The sequence below is a fragment of the Streptopelia decaocto genome (genome assembly GCF_964273445.1).
Source record: "Streptopelia decaocto genome assembly, chromosome: 1".
Taxonomy (NCBI): domain Eukaryota; kingdom Metazoa; phylum Chordata; class Aves; order Columbiformes; family Columbidae; genus Streptopelia; species Streptopelia decaocto.
The window spans coordinates 192,644,228-192,658,454 of record NC_138663.1 but is presented as its reverse complement, the minus strand read 5'-3'; the positions used below and the strand labels follow the sequence as shown (position 1 = coordinate 192,658,454).

At 38.7% G+C, this 14,227-nt stretch overlaps 1 protein-coding gene across 1 annotated transcript in view; it reads right to left on the bottom strand.

Annotated features, from left to right (window-relative positions):
- The window catches only part of MICU2 (mitochondrial calcium uptake 2), a gene marked incomplete at its 5' end in the record, with an annotated part of 142,476 nt that overhangs the window by 15,142 nt on the left and 113,107 nt on the right, over window positions 1-14,227 (bottom strand). Inside the window, 2 exons of the mRNA XM_082050960.1 lie at window positions 1,998-2,095; window positions 11,587-11,649. Of these exons, the coding sequence (XP_081907086.1) occupies window positions 1,998-2,095; window positions 11,587-11,649 (161 nt within the window). The remainder of the gene's footprint in view (window positions 1-1,997; window positions 2,096-11,586; window positions 11,650-14,227) is intronic.

Genomic DNA, 14,227 nt, shown 5'->3' with positions numbered 1-14,227 from the left:
TTGATCAAACACCCGACAATAGCTTCCCACATAAGGCAAAATGTTATGAGAGGCCATCAGATAGAAATCACATTTTCTCTTAACAATAGGAACCCAGAAATGATGTGCTTGATTTACTTGCAAATAAAATAATGTGAAAGGTGATATCTTCACACAGGTTAAAAAGACAGCGATCCTTTTATTCACCTTTCTGCGTGTTAAACAAACTTCACTGTCATGTTGCAACTGAGATGGAGTGTCTACGCAGTGATAAAGAGGCACATTCCAGCCCCACAAAACATAACTGCCACTGTTGAAAAATTACTTGCATTAAACCTTACACTTATCCCACAGATTTTAAGAGCAAGATGTGGGAGTTTGATTTTGATTACAGGCCTCTATCTGTGTGGTAGGCAGAGGTCTTTAACCTACGTGTTCTGAAAGTACTAGGTACATAGTTTCATCAATGTCATGGCTCGTTGGGTCAATGTAGGATTTTATCTAAAACCTGAGGCTTTTCAGTTTACACTGTATATGCAAACACAACCTTTTACTGGTGCTCTCTGCCTTTTGTTTCATGGAGAGGATCTATGGTATTTATAGAAAAGGGAGCTGGAGGCATCTTAAACTCATTTTACTCACTTAGATTCCTATTGAGTTGAGGTCTTCAAAAGAGAAAGGTTGTTTATTTGAAGAACAGTGTATGCCAGAGCCAGTGGAGCCGAACACTTTTTAGTGTTAGAAAAATTGCTGCTCTTCCTTTTCTACTCTGGCTTTCCCCAAACCTCTACTGATTGCAACAACATTCATTTTTAAGAGGGCTGACACAGATTCTCTGCTTCTGAACATAAACTGAAGTAAAACTTATTATCCCAATTTATTTTGCAGTCAGTAAATGACCGATTATTTTTGTAGAAAAGGTAATACTGATGTAGATAATCTCTTGATGTTGTGCTACAAGACGTGTGTCAAGATTCACACAGGCATTTAGGCACTTAATTTCCATTTATCTCAAAGAAAGACTGTGCATTTGGATTGTAGGCCCAAGTTCACATAACAAGATGTGTCTGGAGTTCATACTAACAGCATAAATTGATCTCCCAAGTAACAAAGAGTTTTAACCAGTTACGTTGCGATGCTGGTGGTGGTCATCATTACTGATGGAAATAAACATTGGAAGAAAGAATCTCATCCAATTAAAACACTAACAGCTGCTACCCAGTTGGGTTTTCAAGTCAAAAGCAACCACAGCAGAACTTCATACTCTGATGTAGACAAAGATTACACCATCTTTCTGACATGTATTTGACATAAATTGAGCGATTTCCTACACCAGTCTTGAACTTTCTACTAACTTCTGACTTTGCAAAGCTTACAGTGAAACAGGCAGGAATATGGAGCTACGTTTCCAGGAGTAATGGCCACCTAGTATTCCACTGCAGTTTCATTCTGATGTGGTGTTTACCAGGTGGCTCAATTCTCAGTTCTGACATAAGTGCCACGAAGTATCTGCATAGACCCATTGCAAAAGTAGTTCAAAGGGTAAAGGAAAAGGTAAGGTTTCAGCAGAAGCTGGAATTTAAAGCAAGCAGAGAAGCTGCCTTTAGCCTACCATGGCGGTTGTAATGGGGAGGGGGGTATCTCAGCTCAGAAAAGCTTTTTTAACGGATTAGCCATCACTTTTTTGGTGATTTGATCAACAAAAACACGCATGAATCACGTTGTCTCAAGGTATGCCATCACACAGCTGCCACAAACGGTTGTCTCGACCCTCACAGCCTCCAGGCCCATGGCTGCTTTGGAGTTATCATGGTGCTCAACTCCTCCTGCAGGCAGCAGACCTCAGGAGCTAAACTAGAAATTTAATCATGCAAAATCATCAATAATCACCTGCTTCGTTACCTGCTTGACTTTCTGAATCAGCTCAGTGTGGGGTCAGATTAATGCCAGTGTTGGTGCAAAGTAGAAAGGGTAGGAACAGGACTGTTGCTGTTAGGATTACCTAGCTGAAAAAATACCTGAAAAATTCAGAATAGCGAAGTTTTTCCTTTCCTTCTTTTCCAAAGAAATGTACCAGCAACATGGTATTAACATTGCAGCTTTCCAGTTCTGCTCCCTATAAAACAAAAAACTGTATGATTAATTATTATGCATTCTATGATTATTAATATCTGTTCATCACAAATCTGGAAAAATGTATTTGAAGTAGAGTTTCACAAGAGACACCTGCAATTTAATTACTGTTCCCAAAGCTATCACACAGATCTCAGAGCTGAGTAATTCCTGCACATCAACTGATAACAGTGTATTATATGTTCTGCTTCTAAATATCCTGTATGAAAGAGGAGTAGTACAATTTACAAGCACCTTTGGTGTACTTTATTATTAGAACTGAGAATGTTGCTGGCTAAATCTTTAAAAAAACCTTCATGCTTAGGTAAATAGAGGCTTTAAATAAAGTTAACATCTTTGTGAAAAGTTTTTAGGCAAGTATTTCTAATTTGTTGCAGCTATTTAAAAACAGTCATGATAGTCTAAGAAATGAAACCAGAAAAATACAAACTATTCACAGTGCTGTATTATTGCAAATTTTCAACATTAGTGATCTTTCTATATTTTTTAATCTGTTGAAGAGATTTCTGCAGAAAAAGGATGCACATTATTTCAACTCAACAGCATCTTTACCAAGCCTAAAACCACACATAATGCTGGATTTCTGTTCTATTCTTCTCTCAGCACCAGCATACTGGCATTTCTTTGAATGCAACGAAACACTAAGCAACATGAAGAGAGATTTTTTTTTAAGTCCAGAGGGATTTCAACAAACTATTCTTATGACATCTAAATAGCCTCTGTGTCTTTTATCTGGTTGAAGAGGTAAGATGAAAGACAAGAGTCTATTCATAAGATTTAATACTAATGGTTATTTAGCTTTCAGCATCATCAATAACAAGTCCCATTAGTCCACTGTGTGTTTCATGCTTATTGCATATGTGACACAGTTATTTTATGGTTGAAGAGGTAACATTCCTCATTTCTACTGCAAGCTACAATTTACCAAATGCCAGTGATTCGAGTTATGTATGAGTGAACCTAGAAAAAAAACTTTTCGAGCCATATGCAAACTGTACTTATTGAACTTTTATCATTTAACTGCAGGCAAAGAATATTTAAATACCCAAAAGATCCAGCTTTCTGAAGTTTAAACACTTCAAATTACTGTGAAGACTGATGCATAAACATTTTTATATGCTTTTTTGAAAGTCAGAAGTCAAACATTCATGTATGCTTATTTGAAATTCAAACCCAAACTATTTATATCAGAATGCAGTTTTCTAAGAAGCTACAAGAAGAATCCACATATTTCTCACTGTAGCAAGACTCTAATCTGCTTCTAATATTTTTTTGCTTACACGTTTAAAGATTTGAAAAATGTAAGAAATACATTTTCTGACGTAATTTTAAAAACTGAATTCATGATTATGCATTTAAATGCTTCCAATCTGATTACTCCATATTAAAATCTGTGTTGTATTGAAAACAAACTGAAAAACGAGGTTTAAAATAACCTTTTTAACACTAAGTCTGTGACAGAAAGGTTTTTTAATTCTATTCATGTTTCTCTAGTTATAACCTAGAAGAAGACATACAAACAATACCTATCTCATCTTATCTGAGATGACAAAGCCTATCCCTGGATTTATAACAAATATGCACCTACTTGTTGGCTACGCCTTCAGTCGAAATTCCGCAGTGGAATTGGCAGATGTCCAAATACTATGTTAGTGAGAGTTAAATGTATTTTAAAACTACAAAACAGTAAATTTCTTTAAAACCAAATATGCAACAGGAGACCACAGAGACTAAAGCTTAAGGGTAAAATTTCAAAAAATTGCTTTTCCTAGAGTTAATGCTATTAAAGTACATGTTAGGACATAATTCCTTTTTGTCCACAGAATCATTAGGAGCTTTTGCTGCTGAACTGTATAAATTAGTACTGACATGACAAATCTTTGTTAGAAGATAATGAGAGCTCTATTAATATTTCCAACACCTCACCCTCCTGAGCTTAGGTGAAAGAATAACTTACATTTGGAATGTCTCTCTTGGCAATGAGAATGAAAGGTAACCTAATCCTGGAGCTCTAAAAAGGACCAGACTGGTAGCTTTGAGTCAGAGATCTACCATCTAACTTGAGTGGAAGTTTGTATTCTGGTGTGTATCTGGTGACCTCAGCCCCAGGAGGGTGCAGCACAGTACCCTTTTGGGCCGTGTGCTTTACAGAAAGGACGGTGACATTCTAAGTCTCATCTTGATACAAGCACGGGATGGGGCAGGGGTGCGTATCTCAAATGGGGAACTCCGACATGAGTCCATTGATTCAGACAAAGAAACCCAAAGACCAAGCTCTGATACCACTCAAATCTATATGAAATAATGAATATGTGTGTATGCATCACAAACATAAGCTTGTTTTCGTAGAGTAATACTAACACCTTGTGCACCTTCCAAAAGTGCCATGAACTGCTGAATTACGCAATTATTCCTTTTTAAGCAAGATCAGCTAACACAACATATACTCCTCATTACACAGACTGTTAACATAGAAGCCTGACGCTGCGAACACTGAGTCACAGGCTCAGATCCAACTAATCCCGCAGCTCCGGCTGAGCTCCCGACATTCAGGACCTGATACTGCAGCAAGTAGCAACAAGTGTCACTGAGAAGAAACTTACCACATAGTGAGACGGGATTTTCAGAATAATGTACCTAACTGATTTTCAAAACTCATCTGAAACGTCAGTAGACTTACTGTCTCTAGATTTTTACCACCTTTCATTGCAGAATTTGCCTGAGGCATGACTGGAAAGCATTCATCATGATTAAAATTTGTAGTATTTTCCTTGTTCTCTTACTTTCTTCCTGGGAGATAGTATTTGCTGTGCAATGTCTTGTTTCAATAAAAATTGTAAAAATAATACATATTTCAGGTTTTTTTTTTTTTTTGGTTAAGATAAAAGGAGAGTGAATAGACGAAGAACAGTGGCAGAAAAGAAGGGAGGGTAAAGGAGAACAACATCTTAGTTTCTGTCTGCTAGTGATGTCCCAAATCTTTCCACAGGTAAGACAAAATCTTTGCAAACTTTTCTGAGTCCAGTTCTCTGAAATGCTCCTTGTTTTTCAGCAGCCAAATCAGCCAATTCATGGAGCCAGGCTTCTACCCTTGGAGGCAGTCTAGACTTCAACCTATCAGTCTAGCCTCAAATACTGCTCAAGAGCATCCAGCTTTCTGTCATTTTGAGAGTCTGCAAGATGCTGGGATATATTCTGCAACTCAGTTCTGGGAAGCAGGTTTAAAAGATGTATCCATTATGACATGAATCCTCCCAGGTGCAGCTAGTCGAAAGAACTGTGACCAGACAAGCTAGTGGGACCAGAAGATCCAGATCTCCAAACGCAGTCTTTTTTGGCAAAGCCCAGACAGCCTCAAGTGGACGCCAGAGTGAACAATACAGCATTTAAAGATGAATCAGCTTTAATCATCTAAATCCATACTACAGTTTTTAATGCTCTGCACTTTTTTTAAGAGCTAGGATTCAAGAATACATCAGGTCTGACAGAGGCTAAAAGCTGCACAATTTTCTTCTACAGAGGGTATAACAGACAATATCTGACAAGAAATCTGATGGGGCCTTTTCTAAGCAATAAACAGCTTATATCCAGCATTCAACAACATCCAGCAGTCCCACTGCCTGGGATTAATTGTTTCTTAATGACAACTAATGACATGGAATTGCTATGCTGTACTGTCAGTGCCTCTAGCAAGGAGGAATATGGAACTTCATGGATGTTCTCAGCTTTCAGCATGTCACTCACAGTTCTCCATCATTTCATGAGGAGGCACAGAACAAAAACGGTTTCCAGCCACGTGAGCTAAAGCTAATCTGGAGGCAGACATTATAGGAGATACTTTAGGGCAGCAATAGGAACAGGTTCAAATGAGTCTGCTGGCAGCTGGGGAAAGCAGCTTCTACGCTCAGCTGGGGACAGTCCCGCACAAGAATTCAGGCCCTGCCTCCCTGCCTGCTCTATTTTAAAAATACTGATTTCCACCAAAAGCAGAGAATCCATACTGAGGACCCCCCTCAGGAGATGTGATGTTCAGTGCAGCACACTCTTCTGATTGAGGTGGACTTGGCCCAAAGGCAGAGCACAGCCACCCTCAGCACATGTAAACCCTCCTTGCTCGTGGTGCTAGAACTGATTCAGATGGACTGTGACCATCCCAAGTTTTGGTTACCATAAAACACCAACTGACCATCCTTACGTGCACCATTTCCAGTTTATTCCAGTGAATTTTACAAGCAAAGGTACTAGGTAACCTTCAGAGATTGTGACCAGATTCTTACTCTTTTGAATCAAGGACTAGAGCTGTTAGCGCAAAGCCAAATTGTGTGTCTTCCCTGACCTGCCAGAAGCCCACACTGCTCTCTGGCTTCTCGAGCTATATAATTTAAAGTGCTTCAGACTAGGTTAAGTAGCAGGGACTAAAGGGGTAGCCTTGGCTCACATATCTGTGTAATGGAATGCAATGCTACTGTGACCACAACAGGCTTCCAGATGAATTCCTTGTGGGAAAGACTTTGGTTATCCAAGCCAAATTCAATGTGCTTGCAGGACAGGTACCTTGAACAATGTCAGAAAGCATGTTTGTCCCTCTTGAGGTTATACTGTCATCAGATCACATGGAAAAATACAATAATTTCCTTCTCTGTGAGGTAAACAATGACCCAGAGCTTTTTAATAGCTTAATATTTTGATGCCACACAGCTTGCTTCTTCACGGGGTTTGCCTGCCTGGAAAGTTTCCTCTAAAGCCTGCAGGAACATTGCCATGTTCTTTGATTTAAAATATCTACAACAAAATTCAATGTTCATCTGCTGATACAAAACATACACATTTATGCTGGAGAAGATAAGTGAAGAAAAAAGTGTGCATTTCATCTGAACTGCGAGGTGATGATGAATGACACACTCTTTTGGGGAGGGTTATTAATTTTAGTCTTTGACCAGATTCCAGCAAAATCCAATGTGCTGCACCTTTGTTACAGAGTATCACTGCACTAGAAGAGCACAGCTCTCAAACACCATCTTCCTCTGTTCGGTTTAGGCAGTCTTTAGTTATTCTGGGCCCAGGGCTTTGCAGGCTTTGAAGCTGCGGACAGAAAACTTTAAGATAATTAGAAATGATAGGGAACAGATGGGCAGGTTCTGATGGCCTGCACAGCCTCTGTGGCTGAGGAGAGCCATTGCAATGCTGCACTGTCTGAGGGCTGAAGTGTAAAACCCTGTGCTGACCAGTGAAGTGGTGATAAATATGTGAATGTCTGATGTCATCTGTCTCTCTTAGGATGAAAAAAAAAAATTTTAAAAAATATCCATGTACGGGTCTAAAAGTGTACTGCTTATAGTAAGACTCGATTTTAGTTCAAAATTTTCTGTTTAAAACAGATTAATAGCTGTGTCCCCAAGTACTAGTTAAATTAAAAGTGCCCTCAAAACAAAAACCAAAACCGAAACATGTAAATGAGATACTTTGTATGAAAATGTGTTCACTATGAAATTCAGAAGCAATGTTTAATCATTTGGAAATGAGACAATGCACCTATTATTTCCCAGCATGAATTCAATTTTAGGAACAAATATAGAACATTCTGTATTATCATTCCTTTCCTAATAATAGCTAAAATTAATTTCTAAGTTTAGCCATTACACAAAGCATATTAAATTAGAGGTATTGAAACTGCCTGATAACTTATTAATCTAAATTGAAGGGCCCAAGAGCAAAGTCCCCAATCTGGACGACTGGGCTGTACAGTAGATATCTGCAACCACTAGCATTGTTTTTAGTACCAGAATGTTCTTGCACATATCACTATTAGAGTATCCTCTTAAGGAACTCAGGGCATTAATACAAAAGCCCTGTTCACTGTGCTGTTCACTGGGCAACACCTTTCTGAAGATACAACAAACTCTTTGTGGCAGTTGCACATCCCCCTGAGATGGGAGCCTTCAGTAGGGCAGTTGATGGCTCCTTAGCACCTTTTGTGCCCCACTGTGCCTGTGCCCACATACACACCCTAGGATGGTGCTGACAGTCATGTCCTCCCCACGCTTGGGGCAGGGTGACTTCACCTCCACCAGCTGGTGTGGCAGGAGGGGTGGGACCCTCAGTCAGTTGACAGGGTCCTCGACAAAGGAGGTGACCAGAGAAGCTGAGAAGCTTCTGGACCATGTTGTAATGCCCACAGCCAGATCTGACCAGGCTATAAAATGGGGTTCCAGCCAAAGACCCCCTTGGAGTGGTCTTCTCAGAGCAGCAGCTCTGTGAACTGGAGCCCTCCCCTTAGACCGGGATGCCATCTTAGGAGACTTCCCAGGATTGAGAGCCCCTCACCTCCTCCTGTGGTGAGTGGTTATTTTTCTCCAGTGGATATATCCTTGAGTGAGTCCTTGCCTAACCCAGGCAAGTGTGAGCCCTTGCCTAACTCAAGCAAGCGATTATTTATTCTGGGTACCCTTAAGTGAGAGGCCTCTGTTTTTGTTTCTTGTGAGTGTATGCATGCACGTTGTGGATCCTCAGTATTCTTATGCTGTCATACCCCAATAATCCCCTCAACTGATATCCAAATCTGTAATTTATGCTGTCAGGGTGCTGAATAATTGTATAAACCCTCTTTCTAGTTGGTTTATCGGCCACACTTTTCTAGCTAGAATAACGTCTGTTTTGGAACTTGTCTGCCTATATTTGACTTTTGAGGTGCCTCCATGACACTCTTCTAGCTCATGCACTTTGCTATAACACCCTACACCCCTTCTAGGCAAGGAGTCAGCCTCTATTCTTCCACAGCTCAGGTCCTCAGCTGGATGTCTCCCATGAAGCAGAGCAGCTGTGCTAGGAAGCCTGGGGCAGCTTTTCCTTTGGGCTATGGGAAGATGCGTGAGGTGAGACAGTCACTGCATCTCTTCACTTCTGCACTTTTTTCTCCAGGCTAGTTAGAAAGAACCAGGTCTCCAGTCTCGTAAGTCTGTGTCTCTCCTTCACTGTGTGCATACGTGCCAGCGCCACGAGTAAATCAGATTGCCTGCTCTGCAAAAGTCAGCATGGAACTTCCCAAAAGATGAGGCCCATTAAAGCTGGGCAGATTTTTTTGCTTTTCTTCCAGCCTCAATTATGGTGTTGGAAAAAGAAAATCCCTCAATTGAGATATATTTATCTGGATAACCAGGTCCACTGCAATCACACTGAAGGGCCATTACTATGTGGTTACATTTTGCATTTTAGACATGTAAGTCGAAGTCTTATTAAAAGAGGCAGAGATTCAAGCACCCTGGGACCAGAGCAAACAAACTGCTTTTTCCTTTCCTAACACAGTATCTCATTGAGTATTGAGGGCTATCTTCCTACAGTAAATAAATGACTGGGACCCCTGTCTACACACTGGGCAGGGAACATACCTGGATATACCTGCTGGTTAAATAAAGTTGCAAACTACCATTTATACCTTATTTTCATAAGTCAGTGACATCTTTCACCTGGTGTCAGAGACTAAGATTACTTTGAAAACACAGCAAACTCACATGTGAATTGTAAAAGTGTTGTGGAAATAAAGCAGCATCCCGAACACCACATTTCTGTTGCAGCATCTCAGCTTTCAAATAACATAGTGAATTTAAAACCAGTATTTTTATGCTTTGTTTTGCTTGAAAGTAATACTATGACTGCCATAATTGCTAAAAAGAAGGGGTAAAAACATATGCACTGACTAAATTCTAAAGTCAAATTCACTACTTACAATTAACTTATTTTGTGAGAGACAGAGACAAGAAAGAAAATAACAATCAGAAGAAAAAGTGATAATTCAGACTTTGCCAAGTAGAAATATAGATACCGGAAGTATATCAAGATACCTGTACTCCTCAAAGCTACTGAATTCTTCTTTTGAACAGAATATAGTTCCATTTATAATCTGCTAAGAAACTATATTAAATAATATTTTCTGGTTACAATAACTTCAGATTTTTCTCAATAGATAACTCTGAAGACAAAATTTGAAGCAAGATAAAATAGACATTCTGGCTCAGGTATTTAATTAGCTCCTAACTGTATCAAAGTTCCTCTGGAAACTTTATACTACAGCTGTGCATTCACGCAGAATAAAGATTCTTTTTCTTTCACTGTCATGGCAGTTAAGTCCAATTGAAACTGGTTTTGAGGAGCAAACAACCCTATTAATCCCAGCTATTTTAACCTGGTGAATGATGAAAGGGTTCAAAAAAGGAGATGTTGTTAGTCAGTCAAACAATTTTTAACTGAACTCTGGATGCATATTGAGGGAGCAAAACCTTTATGCATCAGAAGATGTTTTTTGTTTATGCCTTCTAAGCAGTAAAGGTGTTAGCAATACTGTCACTTCCATTTTTTCCTCAGGTAGGTGTAAATGCAAAGAACACGAGCTGGACCAACTCTTCGTAGAAACTGCTGCTGCATGGTAGGTTTATCAAGCAGAGCCCTATACAAATTCCTTATTGAACGCTTCCAACATGAGCAGTCGCTGCCCCACGCCTAGTTACCCCTTTTCAGTTCATGACTGAAAGCAAGTTTGTAGTGAGAAAAATATCCTTCAGCTACACCATCCGATTTAAGCACACAACACAAGCAGGGCTGCTGATGCAAGCAGCACCTTATAGTAACAGATGGAGATCATCTATCTGTGCTCTCCCCCTCCTTTGCTCCGGTTCATCAGTTCCTTCTGAGGTGTTTTCAGTACACTCAGGACGTTCTCCTCTCACTTTTCAGCCTTGTTCAGTCTCATCCAGGCCACAGAATATCTTGTCCCTGTGCTGACTACAGACAGAAGAGGTGGCAAAGCCTCCACTTGGGGAAGAAGGCAAGTTGCAGTGGCAGCATCCAGGGGAAAACAGCCAGAAGAGAGCAGGAATTCACCTGCCTCTTTCACTGACAAGATGTATTTGCCATTTGCTAATGGTCTGCAGTTCAGTGAAACTTCTTACCTAGCTGGAAGATGATACTCTAAGATTGTTTCTCCTGGTCTGCATCTATGCCATTTCTCTCCGGAAGCGGACCCAACTAAAGTAATTCCTGGCTTTTGTTACCTCAATGAGAAAAACTACATTTCAAACTAACTCACAATAAGCTGATATTACTACAACAGCAGCACTTAGGTAAGTTTAAGTTATCAATTTGTTTGGAAAACCATATTTCTCATAGGGCAATACAGAGTTTTTTTCTGAGTTTTTCATAAATAGAAGAGAGCTAATTTGAAACAGAGGCTTACAAAAACTAAATAACAGAGGGGCTACACAGTAATGAAATAAATTAATTGCATACATTTCATCAGGAGATTCTGAAGTGACAAACATTTTTCTTCCCCAGCTAGAAAGCAGTTGACAAATCATGCACTTTCATTTAATTAAACCACTAATACTGATGCTTATATACTTATCTAAAAACTCTGAAAAAATAAGAAAGCTCATGGGAACTATGACAATGCTTTGTAAAGAAAAACGTATTTCTATTTCATACCCGAAATACTGTTTCATCTCCAGCTGCTTTCAAATCATCTTCCTTCCCAATGATTCTCTGTAGCTGTATTTGTTAAAACATAATAAAAACACAAGAAAATTACAAATTGGGTCCTACAAGAGTCTCCTTTTCAAGAAAATTTCATTAATATCCCTTTTTCTTAATTATAATGTCATCACATTTCTGCAACGTTCTCTAGTCATGACAAAATATTTGCATACTTAAGGGTATTTTGCTATTCAGACACACTTTTTGCCAGGAATGTCTTATCTACTGTAGCTAATACAGCCAAGCAGAGCACATGAATCTCTCTCTTGTAACCAGCACTTACTCTTATTTTTAGAGGAGATTTTCTGTCACTAAAAGCTTAGCATTCCCTCCATAAGATTTTGAAATTCAGGGGTACAACATCAAGGGCCATTTGGGAAATAAAAATTATGCTGTGATTTTTGTGTTATCCTCCTAGACAGTTTTACATAGTTCTGCTACAGACATGATCTCCTAGACATGAAAAACATACCTGTTCAAATTAGGTACCATACAACTAACAACTAAGAATAATTTAATTAAATAAGGAAACATATTTTCAGAACTGGCATTAAGCAGAATGTGGTTTGAATTTCCCCTTTGGCCCACAAAATAAATTAATCTTGAATATGTTAGCCAAGATTTTTTGAAGTACTGAAATGACTCATATCTGAAAACATAATTTCCACTGTGCTGAGTAGAGCTTTAAGGAAATACAGAAATTGCAATAATTTGCAGCACCTCAAGTATATCTCCGCTGCAAGGTTTCTTTGGCTGTATTTTAGATTAGGAGGTCAACACTGCCACAAGAATAAGTGATTTAACGTAGCACAAGGTCTACCTACCTTTCACAGACATTTGCATGAATCCTCAAAAGGACAGCAAAAATGAAAGAACAAGGGACTTATTACATTTCAGTTATAAATACGGACTTACACCAATCGCTCTGGATTTGGAGACTTTAGGAAAGAGGCTTGTACAGCTCAGGGTTTCTGAAGCTGCTGGTTTGCTTCTCAAACATTTCTGAGTGATTCCTCACCCTGCCCACTAAAACTGGGAAAGAAATCTATGATCAAATTTCCACGGCCATTATCTTGTAGGGTTTTCAAATCTCTTCTTAGGGCTCTATTTTTTGCCCTTTTCTTATGCTATTCAGAGATGCAATATGGGCTTGTTAAGTAGTGAGCAGGAAAAAAACCACTAACTATTTGTGTTGCCAAAGGTCTTCCCTTGGCCTTCAAATTTTGTCTAATTCACTTTTTTTTCTGTTGTTTTTTTATAGCCTTGGTTTTTAAGTTTCTCAGGGTAGTTACCTTCTATTATTATTTTTGAATGGCATGCCTTCATAGCATTTATCAATATAAATACTGTAAAACAACCCAATTAAACATTCCAAGTTTCTCCAAATTATTTTAATTTTTTTCACTTACAAAACAATTGACTAGTACAGTAAAAGCATTCTGAATTTCTTCATAGCAAAAAAGCAATATAGAACTCTGGGTAAAAACAACTGCTTATCCATATTCCCACTGAAAAATTACATTTCTCTTACCTGAAAAAAAACATCTTTAGCTCACACACAAGAAATACAACTGCAAATACTCTCCAAACAAGAGAAAATATGATTTTTTATTTTTTATTTTATTTTTAAATGACTCTTAAAAAATCTACAGAGACTACTAAAGAGCACAGGCACATGGTATATTTTTGTTTCACAAGTGTTCTGGAAGATTAATTTTATTGTTTTCTTACACTGCATGTAAATCCTTACAGTGCTTGAAACTATTTCCAATAGGTTGCAGACTTTTTCCAGCACAATGCAGCAACTACTCACAGAGGGAGAAGAATTCTGCTCTCAAGAAATGAACTGTAATACTCAACTGCTCCACGTAAAATTTATTTGTATTTAATATTTATATCTGTTCATCACTGGAAGAGGCTAATGGCTAATTCAAAGATAATGAGACCTATTATGCACACCAATGCCTCTTTACTAAAGACATACTAAGAAGTAATCTTTACTGAAGACATGAGCTGGCAGAAATGCTATGCCAGTCTTAAAAAAAAAAAAGTCATTATAGTAATTTTGCATCTTCTAGTTGTTTGAGAGAGATTAGTGCTTCTGGATGCTCTAGGACTGCAGGAGTGTTTTGCACCAAAACACCACAACTGCTGGCTCGTGCCGGTTCATTCAGCCCATAAAGGAAATTCAAAGTAACAGTCTATCTAACCATTGAATTTGGTTGCCTCTACAGGAATAAAATTATTTGTAATGATTTGTATATTGTTTTCACCTCTACATTCTATGACTTTCTGTTGTTTATACTGCCTGATTCAATTAGAATTACCTGAATTGGCTAATGGATATTAAATACATTGCATTCTGCACATCTCCCCAAAACAGTTGTGCTGTATTTCTGCAAGAATCTCCTTATTTGCTTGACCGACACAGTCCCTGTTCAAAGGAAGTACAGCTAACACAACGTTTTGGTGCAGAGGCACAACAGGCTGAACACGTTCAATTTGTGTTCACGGACCCCCTTTCCCCTGTAACTTACTGTTTCGTAGATGAACAATACAGCCATCGCAGAGATATTTCAGTTATCAGAGCACT